This window comes from Schistocerca cancellata, chromosome 1 (assembly GCF_023864275.1).
Source record: "Schistocerca cancellata isolate TAMUIC-IGC-003103 chromosome 1, iqSchCanc2.1, whole genome shotgun sequence".
NCBI classification, from domain to species: domain Eukaryota; kingdom Metazoa; phylum Arthropoda; class Insecta; order Orthoptera; family Acrididae; genus Schistocerca; species Schistocerca cancellata.
Window position 1 is genome coordinate 148431743 of NC_064626.1, and position 12191 is coordinate 148443933.

At 44.5% G+C, this 12191-nt stretch overlaps 1 protein-coding gene across 1 annotated transcript in view; it reads right to left on the bottom strand.

Annotated features, from left to right (window-relative positions):
- LOC126115035 (dehydrogenase/reductase SDR family member 11-like) overlaps positions 1 to 12191 on the bottom strand; it is a 120278-nt gene that overhangs the window by 10014 nt on the left and 98073 nt on the right. Inside the window, exon 5 of the mRNA XM_049915030.1 lies at positions 3609 to 3755. Within this exon, the coding sequence (XP_049770987.1) occupies positions 3609 to 3755 (147 nt within the window). The remainder of the gene's footprint in view (positions 1 to 3608; positions 3756 to 12191) is intronic.

Genomic DNA, 12191 nt, shown 5'->3' on the forward strand with positions numbered 1-12191 from the left:
GTCGGGAGATCCATTGATGTTAGAATTTATTTGACTGTGGAGCTTGTTCCTTCCATTTTTTGTCACTTTCATGTTTCCTTGCTTGGGGGACATTTGGAGCTTGACAAGACCATCGTTAAGGTGCGACAACATGTAGATGGGTGTCATTATATAAGAATATCCTCCGACTAGTGGGGGAGTGCGAGCTGTGTAAGATGGGAAAACGCAAACGCAACTCACGCAAGGAACTTTTCCAGTCCAATCAAGAGCAACAACCTGTGGATAAATTGTTTATTGATTACGCGGGGCCTCTTCCTCAGTGGGAATCGTTATGTACTGGTTGTAGTAGGTGCCTTTTTTCCGTTTTGTTCGGCTTGTCCCATTTCGTTTGGTTTGTCGCTACTAGTGCGGTTACTGTGCACGTTACCATCCACCATCTAAGAGATCTTTTCCATATTCGGGCCGCAAAATTACCTGGTGAGTAACAAGGCAGCGACCTTTGTACCGAAGGTTTTAAACGTTTTTGCTTTGGTTACGCCATCAAGCATTTCACTACTACCCCCTATTACCCTCAGCCATTTTTCGACGAAAGGGTGAACAGAAACCTCAAGGCCACTCTCATTAACTAGCATGCCAGGTCTCTGACCAAGTGGGACGGCTCTCTCCCTTGGATTAATTTCGCTTTAAATTCTTAGCACGAAGCGCTGATGGCAACCGCCGTCACCTTAATGTTTGCCTACCCCCTGTATTTCCCTCTAGGCAACTTGTGGATGTTGTGCTCTTGTTATCTTTTGCCTCAGAATGTAGCTTCCGAGAGCATAAACGGAATTAAAATAAGGCTAGGCGAAATATAGAATTTGCTCACCGCTGCCAAAGGGAGGCAGCCCTTTCATGCTAAAGCTGGGGACAGAGCTTTGGTCCCTAAATTCAGAGCCGGTTGCGACAGGGATGCGGATATATCTAGGAAGCACACTGGGCATTTTGTATGGCCTTGTCGAATTCTTAGGATCCTGAGTTCAGTTAACGTTTTGATCTACAGTCTTGCCACAGGTAAAACCTTGAGGGTGCACGTCAGCCAGATCAAGGAAGCGAGGTAGGGCTCCTTGTCCTCCCTTACGCGCCATGTTATTGGAATAAAAAGGGGGAGGAGTTTCTGGGTTTAGTTGAGAGTGTCGGATCGTATCGATTAAGATCTCAGCATCCAATCTATGGTTCATTTTCCCTCTGGTCTCGGGGCGGCGCTCTTGCGCTGCCTCTTCCAGCTTAAAAGATTTGCGAGGCAAGGGAGTGCGGAACGCACAGTCACCAGGAGCGAGGAGGGGGGAAGTCGGCTGGAGAAAACGTGTGTTGTCACGCGACGGTGGTCTCTGCCTTGACCGATTAGCTCTGAGGGAACCGTAGAAGTGGGAACGATTTTGAATATCATTAGCTGATTCCGGAGCGCTGAAAGGGCACATCTTTCCTGTTGTCGAGCCGTGTTGTGTGATCAAGTCTGGCGACGTTGGCAGTCTCTGTTGTTACTGCCCTGTCGTATGTGTTTCTTCCCTGATTTGTGAATTTTGGTTTTCATGGAAACTTGATTCCGCTGATAGTGTGGTCTCTCTCGCTTATAGAAACTATTTGAGCCTGCCCACCTCGGTGTTCGGTGAGCGCCCTGTGTTGCTTTTCTGAAAAGTAACTTAGTTGTGATCCCCGGGTGTGTCGATTGTGATGAGAGTTTTTTACTGTTTGCTTTTAAGATACCTCCGGTAGCGGATTTATTTTCGCTATGGCGAACGTTTACCATTCATAGTGCTTCTCCTTGCCAAATGATCCTTAACATTATCACTCCTACCGTCTGTGCAAGCGGGGGAATGTGACGGTGGTCGCGGATGCTACTGGTACTGTCATGAACATAAATGATTGACGTGGTTTTTAAATTATGTTTTAGATTCTGATCTGGCCAGTTCTATTAGTATACTGGGCGTGCTACCAGAAGGTTGTGAAATTTTCTATGTTGGCTCCATTGCTTGCTGTAAGGCGAGATTTCTTACCTGGTTCTTGGCGGTTGATTGGATATGCTGGCCATCTTGTACTAGTATCTGACCGTAATATTATTAATGGACCAGAATTTCAACCCAGTAGGGAAGGACGAAATTTTTATTTAAGATCTACTAAAACTATTTTTGTAGCCTGGTTATATTGATATACTTACCGTTGGCCCTCGTCAGTATTTAAATTGTACTGTTGTAGAAATTCTTAATTTAGTCTGTTAATTGACGTTTGCCAGCTGTTGTTGTAAATTATTGTGGATTGCTTGTTCAGGCAGTTATTTGCTGAAAGTGTGTTTTCGTAATAATTGACCTGTTAGTGTTTCTAGCCATTTTCTTGACGCATAAAGGTTACTTTAGGAGCGCCACGCTGTTGTATGATGGTTCAGCTACTGTTGCTGCAGTCTATGAATACAACTGGCCCTACCTAACAAGGGTGAACTCACGGGCCGGCATTTAGCATTCGCTCTTTCCGTTACCTTTTGTGAAGCATTTGGCATTCGCTCTTGCCGTTACCTTTTGTAAAGCTGCTCTACGGCACGGCGACTGCTACTTAAGTCAAGTCTTGTCTTCACTGGTTTGCGTGTGCCTAAATCATTTGAGAGTTCGCGTATTTTTTGTCTTTGGGCTTGAATCCCTTGTGGTGACGTTTCCTCTCTGTATCAAGTCTCTATATGTCAGCCGGACCGTTTGCTGCCCCTTGTATTTGCTTACATTTCTCAGCTCTCACAAAGGACCGTGTTAAATCTCGCGTCTGTAATTTAAAACCATTGTGTTAGCTTGGGATATCTAAGAAGTCATATTTGTTCAAACATATTGCTATTGTTTTTAAATTGATTAAGCCATTGTGCTCCTTTGAATATAAAGCATTGCGCTGTTGATTTAAGAACTACTGATTTCTGAAAGATTATTCAATTGTGTTTTACTACGGTTGTTTTTCTTAAATGTTTAATAAATGTGAAACATTTGGCAAATAATGAATGATGTCATAATCTGAGGCCTAGTCCTTCCATGAATTTCTGTCAACCTGGCTGGCTCGAGTTCAAAAATGTTTTGAAAAGTTGCGACACAGGAGAATGGTGAAGATTTACTCGGTAGATCGGATTACAAACGAGAAAGTACTGAAACTTTTCAGTGAAAAAAAGAATTTTATGGCACAATTTGATGAAAGGAAAAGGTCAGTTGATATACTTCCTGAGGCACCAAGAGATCGTCAGGAGCTATCCAAAGACGAAGAGGGCTGAGAAACAACAACTACTACAAATTTTTATTAAAAATGAAATTCCTCCAGCTGTACTTATGATTTTATTTTTACTTCGCTACTAGTTTCGACGTAGAGTCAACGCCATTTTCAGGCCCGTACACTCTAATGAAATCACTTGATCGTAGCTAAGTCTAGGAGTCCGCGGTGAGACCAACACGTGCTACTAGTTACTGCCCGCCATCCATGTGGAGCACGTGTTGGTCTCACCGCGGACTCTTAGACTGAGCCACACACAATTTAAGTTTAAATAAAAATTATGCCATTTGTGTCCCACCCTCATCCAGTTTAAATATGGATGTACGAAGACTACTACAACTCGTTGGTTGCCAACTCACCTGGACTCGCGGGTGCTGGGACAGCATGTACACCACGGCCGCTGCCACGTCCTCTGGTTGCATGTGCGCCATCGCCACGGCTACTTCTTTCGAAAATTTCGTCTGATAGTCCCAAATTTCCGTCATTACCGCGCCCGGGGAAATTTGCTGAAAAACACAAGCAATTCCAGAGGTCCTTAAATGGTATAGTATGAGGCACGTCCAATGATGCCCCGTGCTTTAAATCTGTTGCACAGGGAACATTATATATTCACAAATAATTACAGCCACCCGCTGCTTGCTCGTCACCCGCTGTCGAACTGATGACAGCGTAGAGGTCAACATTAAGAATGTTAAACATCCAAAGACCACTTTACATACAGGAGAAGACGCCTTTGGGAGAAACGGTATCAAGTATGGAAATCCATTAAATGGTGATTCTGAACGAATAAAGTTGTTACCATCACCCCAGAAAGTGAAGTTACGTAATTAACTTTTGGTACGCTTGTTTTTAGATACGTGTTTCTGGTTCTGTCGCACAGTGAAATCCCCGGGTCCAATGAAATCCCTGGGTCTGTAAAGCCAGTCTCCAAGCTGAACAGCGAGCAGGCGTGCACCCACTCTGTCTGCCCTGCGACGTCACAAGGAGCAGCCTCAGTCTGTTTCACAAAGTTGTAACTATACTTCTGCAGCCCTCCTATCAAATCAGTGGCGACGCTGTGTGCAGTCACACAAGTGCAATGTTCATTTTCCACTAAATTCCACTTCATACACATGAGTCGCTCGTGTCGTGACCGGCCCATCATACCACTGAGGTAAGTGAAAGTACTGCTCTGGGAATATAAAGGGCGGTGTTCACACTCGCCCATGGCACCCTGAGATACCTTGGCCTCACCCTCGACCGTCATCTCACCTGGACCCCTCACCTCCAGACCATCTAGCAGAAAGCCCATTCCCACCTCCACCTCCTGAAACTCCTGTCTGGCTGGACATGGGGATTGCATCCTTCCACCATCCTCCACACCTACAAATCCCTCATCCGTCCTATCCTCTGTTATGCCAACGTTGCCTGAATCTCCACACTCACCCGCTTTTACACAGCCCTCCAAATCCTCGAACGCCATATTCTCCGCCTTGCCTTCCGTATCCGCCTTCCTTCCCCCACACGGGTCCTGTATGAACTCATCCCCTTCCCCCACATCCTCCTGTTCCTCCAACATCTCTGCATCCTTTACATTGTCCACAGGCTTGATCACCACCACCCTCTGGTTTCCTCCTTCCTCTCCACCCCCCACCCATTGGTGTGCCTCTATCGCTGTATCCCTCCCTCTCTCCACCTCCACACCCTCCATCTCCTTCATCAGGGCAATTTCCAGCGCCTCCCCCTCCTGGATGACTGGATGATGAACTTGGCCTTGACATATACCCTTCCTTCCAACTATAACCTGGCCTTGTTCCCCCCCTCGCCAGGGCCCCCTTTTTCCTCTCCCCTCCTTCTCCTAGAGCAGATTTTCCTCCTTCCCTCCTGAGACCCTGCACCCCATCCTTGCCTTCTTCCCTCCCACATACCTCCCTACCTGACCCTCTTCGGCACGCCCCCCACCCATCTACCCACTCTTTTCCCCTCCCTCCCTTCTTCCATTCTCCCTCATCTCTTTGCCCCTGGCAGATCCTTCGTTTTGATCATCGTCAGTGTGCCACATAAGTGCTGTGTTTCATGCTGTTTCTCCTGTGCATTGAAAGGTGTGATTTTAATTCTGTGCTGGCCTTGTACCTAGTGTTACTGTCAGTTTATGTTATGTGCTATGCCATTTCGTCGATACTTTTATGCTCCGGTCATACTGTGCCTTGTGTTCTTTAATTGTCCCAGTGTATGGTTTTTTGTGTGCATTACTTTTTTACGGTTTTTTATCTCCATTTTACAGTCGCCCCTATTTTGTCTATTCCACGATGTTCCCCCGTTTTTTATATCTATGTTCACTATGTTTTCTCCTTTGTTATTTTAAAATGTCTTCTATTGTTTGTTCTATGTCTGTCCACTGAACTGCAATGCATATGCTGCTGCCAGCCTGCCCCGATGGGGAACTGAAATACAATAAACGAAAAAAACAAACCTCGCCCGTGGCGTGACCTTGACAGTGCGGACGGTGGTCCCCGTCGACGCTTTACCATGGGCGTCATATTTCTTGTAGCCGATATTTTCTCACTTCATGGCCACTGCACGGTCAGGTTGTTATTTCGTAGCACTGTAGTTTATCATCAGAAAGAAGAATGACGAAAAAGTTATTGAATTTGTGTGCCACTATCATGTTTTGTATGATATCTCCAATCCCAAATACATGGACAAACAGCTCAACAATGCACTCTGGAAAAAATAGAATCAGAAATAAAAACAGCTAAGTACTTACGCGTCGCTTGCCGCTGTGGCCGAGCGGTTCTAGGCGCTTCAGTCCAGCACCATGCTGCTGCTAAAGTCGCAGGTTCCAATCCTGCCTCGGGCATGGATGTGTGTGATGTTCTTAGGTTAGTTAGGTTTAAGTAGTTCTAAGTCTAGGGGACTGATGACCTCAGATGTTAAGTCCTATAGTGCTCAGAGCCATTTGAACCATTTTGAACTTACGCGTCTATTTCTGATTTTACTTGAATAAGTACAACTGGTTAGGTAAAATTTTATTCTTTCGGACTGTTTGCTATATTTGTGACAGCTCCTTTCCATATGCCCTGACATCAGTTGTCACTCTCTACAAAAGGCAAGTTATGGAGACAGTCTTTGTGTAATTAAAGAATTGTGTTCCAGTGTTCTAAGGAGCCTGAACAGAAAATTGTTTCTCATCCAAAACTACTACGAAGTTAGGAAAAATACCACCCTTACCGATCTTCTACTACATTTGTTGTATCGGACTGGGCATCAATCTGTCCACCGTATGTCTGTTATAACCTTGCAGGTTTCTCGTATGATCTTCTGAACCGTACTATGCCCCACACAATACGTAAAGGAAACCGTGTTTAGCGCATCTCCAGTGGCCAAATATGTGAAAAGGGTAGACGATAGGGTCATAACGAACGAAGATTTCGTAGGTAGTACTAGAGGTAATGAATCAGTATCACGCGAAACAGAAGAAAACGCCCAACACTATACAACAGAAGTGAATAATGATGAATGTTCATTTCATTTATTTACTTAACAATAAACTATCAAAGTGCTTCTTTTATACAGGGTGGAGAAAAAATGCCACACTTTGCAGTCGGCACGCGGTTCAAGACAAAAGTGTATCTAGCAAAACCTAGTCTCATCAGTAGGTTTAATAGAAATGCTGTAACTGTTTGCAGCGTGGCCAATAAAAAGTAGCAATGAACTCTGCACTGTACCGCATGTGTCCCATTAGCTCAGTGACACGCAGCAGTGCTGTGGGAAAAGGATATGCGGATCACCGACGTTCGAGTCGCGCCTGTCATACAATTTTTTTCTTTTAAAGCATCCGATTACATCCAATTTACTCCTCCACTTTACGGTATATTGTGTATTTCTTTCTATTACTGTTACCTTTATTTAAAAATTAAGATATAACATGGATTTCTTACAGATGTAAGTGACCACCCAAGACACAAATACAGCCAACAGAAAATAAATGTCGACACAGTAAAATCGCCTGTATCCAATGAGGTACAACAAACACAAAAGACAGGCTACACTACGTTGCACATTATGCTACGCACAAAAATTCCATTCTATATGTTGGATGTCCAGGTTTATCTTCACACAGTCGGTACGACCACGTATGAGAAACGTTCACTTTAAAGAAGATGTCCAGAGAGACCACGTTGCATTTGCAAACACTTCACCCCTCGGTGAAACATACTTTGCCGGGCCCTACGCATAACACCTGCATCCACCATTGCCGAAGCGTCATGTACGCGAGCTTTTAGGTCGCGTAGATCGATACCTGGGGTGCCATAAACTTGATTGCTTAAGTGTCCTGAACAGTAAAAATCTAGTGGATTAAGGTCCGGGAGGGCAGAATATTGGACCTCCACGACCAATCCATTTTCTTGGAAACGCTTCATGTAAATAGTTGCACAAGTTCGTTCCAAAATGTGGAGTCGTAGCATCATGCTAAAAGCATAGCCGTCGCCGAACGCCATGTGGAACGTTTTCTAATGGATCAGGCGAAGTATTGGAAAGAGAAGTAAGCTACAGAGGCGCACTGAAGTTATTTGGCAAAAACCACGTTCACGGACGACGTGTGTGTTGTATTCCGACCAATAATGGCGGTTGTGAAGGTTGAAAATACCTTCACATGTGAAGCTAGATTCGTTAGGACTAACGTTATTTATAAAAATTTCGTTTTCATCCACTTGGTACAAAAGCCATTCACAATACTGTAGTCCTGGAATGAGGTCTTCCAGATGTTGGTGCTGAGTTAACGTTAACGATGGTGATGCAGTTCTTCATAGTGTAACACATCAACAACAAGTCTATGACATATCTGGAACTGCCTGGCAATATCACAGGTTAAGAAATATCACAGGTACTTCGCCAAGGTGACAAGTGAACGGTTTCAAGAATAGCGTCCTCTGTTTGTGGAGTGCATCAAGTCATTGGACGACCTTTGGCCATTAATTGTGGACGAAGATTACCGGCTTCCCGAAAGCGTTGCTTCAGACGATGAAAACTTCTTCATCGGAGTGGCCCCTTTGAAGGTACCATGCTGCTTACGCACGACCAGCAGCAGCTCGGTTATCGGATACATCCAGCACCAGAAACATATCGGCGTATTCATCTTTGTATACTCCGTCGGGGAGCCGGCCTACATGAAGCTGAGAGGACCAGTTACGGTGGTACGCTGCGCGGTTAGTAGACACATCCATGCAGTCTAATAGATCCCATGTCTTGTGGTAGGCTATTGTCAGCTGCCAAAATGATGTCTTGCTTTTAACCGACGAGAAACAGGGAATGGACTTCTACGAAATGAAAAAGGAACCTGACAATGATTCGAGCGGTTGCTCCATGGTGGATGAGGGTTTGATACTCCAGCAGCTCACTCAATGGGCTACGACGGCTGGTACTGTAGTGGGAGATGATGCACATTCCTCTGTACATTCCGATGTGCTGCCGATGTGAGTTGCCAGCTTCTCGTTTTCATACACGGGTTTTCAAAACGCATCCGATCTGATTTTGCTACATAAAATTTTGTTTGAATCTGGATGAGGACTCGCATGCGACAAGTGCGGCAATCTGTATACCAACCAACAACAAGCAAACGGCAAACCGTTCTCTTGACGTGATTACTGTCCTCCAGGTGGCCTTTCATTTTATAAGAAGAACCTCCAACTGATCGACAGTAAATTGAATGAATTTTTCTGACATTCTGAAATATGCACAGAAATTTGCTCCATCGTACTTAAGTTCACTGCACAGAGTGCCAAATTCCCCTTCTGTTTCTCCGTTCTCCTCGTCTGATGAACCCAATTCCGTTTTCCACTTATTTTTCGTTTTCTTCATGCCAAATCACAGCCATGAGCATGAGATCTTCGTCCGAGAACTTTGCCATCCTGGCCGTCATGCCACCCGCTGGAAGAGACAATGACTACTGTGAACAGGCGTCAGTGCGGAATCACGGACGGTGCAACCACGGATCGGTCACAGCACTGTCGCACCACTGATGTATGTGAAGCATCCTTTACGCATACGACAGCATGCGCCAACTAACGGATTCTTTTATAGGATGCTTCCTCCTGGGCACATACCTCGGATTCTGTTGAGTGATAGAAAGGTAAATTCAAGCGTTATGTATAAGCCCTTGGGCCAGGTACCGTTTGTATACCCAACAGAAGCGTCATCTTAGAGCCACTGTCGTACAGTACAGAGTCAAAGTACAAATATTACTCACTTCTTCCTGCTTAGACTAATGGAATAACTCGGTTGGTTCTTTTTGCATTTGACGTGATCTACGGAAGGCTTGATGGGACTTATGGAGGCACCATTAGTTAATAGGCGTTTCCTCGCAGATCCCAGCAAAAATGGTTTTTTACTATATTTTCACCGTCATCAGCGGACCAAAACCCAGCCGATGATCCTAAGACGTTATACGCAGAAAACGGAAAAGTTTCTTACAATATATTCGTAACATTCGCATCTCGAACCACTTTGATAATTTTCTTGATACCTTTATCCGATTATAAGTTACAGAGATTCAGAATTATCCCGTTTGTACACATAAAATGCGCACTTACAAGGCCGGAGTGAGGCGCATACGTAGTTTCTAAAGTGACGTGCCACGGAGAAATACGCTGTAAAGTGTCTGTGATATCATTTGGAGATTCTATGTTGTGTACTGAGTACATGAAAAATTCTTTTGATTGTATAAAATTTGTAAGTATAAAAATAAGTTTGCATTATCTCAGTTACACGTAAGTGAATTCTCTACTTCTTTCTGACCAATACATTTATTTTCAAATGAGTTACATCCCTCTATCTTTTCCAGCAGAAAAATGGATCTATCGGAGCACAAAAAATGCGATTATGTTTCTCTTTTATAATTGCGTAGGCTTCCGCGGTCAGAGTTAGTCGACATAAAAGTTTTCTGGGTATGGTACCGCGTCATATTGTATAAAACCACTGCTGGAAGGAAAAAAAAAACAACGTTTCGGCCTTCGTCTGGTCAGCAGTAGACCCAGAAGGTGGTCGCTACAACCGGGGCGACAATATGATGCGATACCAGACCCAGAAAACATTTATGTCCATGTTCCTCTTTATTTAAAAGGCTCTGACGGAAAAGTGAGGTACCAGTTCCCTCATTCTACCTCCCTCAGCAATTTTCAAAAGAATTTAGGCATGCGATAGTACTCGTGCTTTTGTACGTGGAGTGAGAAGAAGCTTACAGTAAGATATTCAAAAGAGTCCGATACGGTCGCGGGTTCGAATCCTGCCTCGGGCATGGATGTGTGTGGTGTCCTTAGGTGAGTTAGGTCTAAGTAGTTCTAAGTTCTAGGGGACTGATGACCACAGATGTTAAGTCCCATAGTGCTCAGAGCCATTTAAACCATCAAAAGAGTCGTCCTGTCTACGTACATACACTATGTGATCAAAAGTATCCGAATACCCCCAAAAACATACGTTTTTCATATTAGGTGCATTGTGTTACCACTTACTGCGACCTCAGTAGATATTAGAAATCGTGAGAGAACAGAATGGGGCACTCCACGGAACTCACGACCTTCGAATATGGTCAGGTGACTAGGTGTAACTTGTGTCATACGTCTGTACGCGAGATTTCCACACTCCTAAACATCTCTGGGCCCACTGTTTCCGATATGATAGTGGAGTGGAAACGTGAAGTGTCACCTACAGCACAAAAGCGTACAGGCCGATCTCGTCTGTTGACTGACAGAGACCACCGACATTTGAAGAGTTTCGTAATAGGTAATAGGCAGACATCTGTCCAGATCATCACACAGGAATTCCAAATTGCATCAGGATCCACTGCAGGTACTATGACAGTTAGGCGGAAGGTGAGAAAAATCGGATTTCATTGTCGAGCGGCTGCTGATGTGCCACACATCACACTGGTAAATGCCAAACGACGCCTCGCTTGGTGTAAGGAGTGTAAACATTGGACGATTGAACAATGAAAAAATGTTGTGTGCAGTGACGAATTACGGTACACAATGTGGCGATCCGATTGTAGGGTATGGGTATGGCGAATCCCCGGTGAACGTCATTTGCCAGCGTGTGTAGTGCCAACATTAAAATTGGAGGCGGTGGTGTTATGGTGTGGTCGTGTTTTTCATGGAGGGGGCTTGTACCCCTTGTTGTTTTACGTGGCACTATCACAGTACAGGCCTACACTGATGTTTTAAGCAACTTCTTGCTTCCCATTGTTGAAGAGCAATTCGGAGATGTTGACTGCATCTTTCAACACTATCGAGCACTTCTTCATAATGCACGGCCTGTGGCGGAGTGGTTACATGACAATAACATCCCTGTAATGGATTGGCCTGCACAGAGTCCTATAAAGCACCTTTGGGATGTTTTGGAACGCCGACTTCGTACCAGGCCTCACCGACCGACATCGATACCTCTCCTCGGTGCAGCATTCCATGAAGAATGGGCTGCCATTCCCCAAGAAACCTTCCAGAACCTGACTGAAAGTATACCTGCGAGAGTGGAAGCTGTAATCAAGGCTAAGGGTGGGCCAACACCATATTGAAATCTAGCATTACCAATGGAGGGCGTCACGAACCTGTAAGTAACTTTCAGCCAGGTGTCCGGATACTGTTGATCACACAGCGTATTCATATTGCATTAGAGTATTAAGAGCATTGCACTCCACATGACTAATATTTCGGGAACCACATGGCTAGAACATTACAGCATATTAAAGTGCAGAACTATGTAGCCCTTGGAGTGCTTGTGTTTGATTGATGTACCATTATTCAACTGTATATCTGCAATTACCGTAAATACCATTTCCTGTGATTGGCAAAACTCAAGAGAGCCTTATTTAGGCACAATAAACAAAATTCCTGAGACGAGTTAAGGATTACACAATAGAAGACGAAAATTTAGAGAACTAAATTTTTAGACGAAATAATAAAATTCTG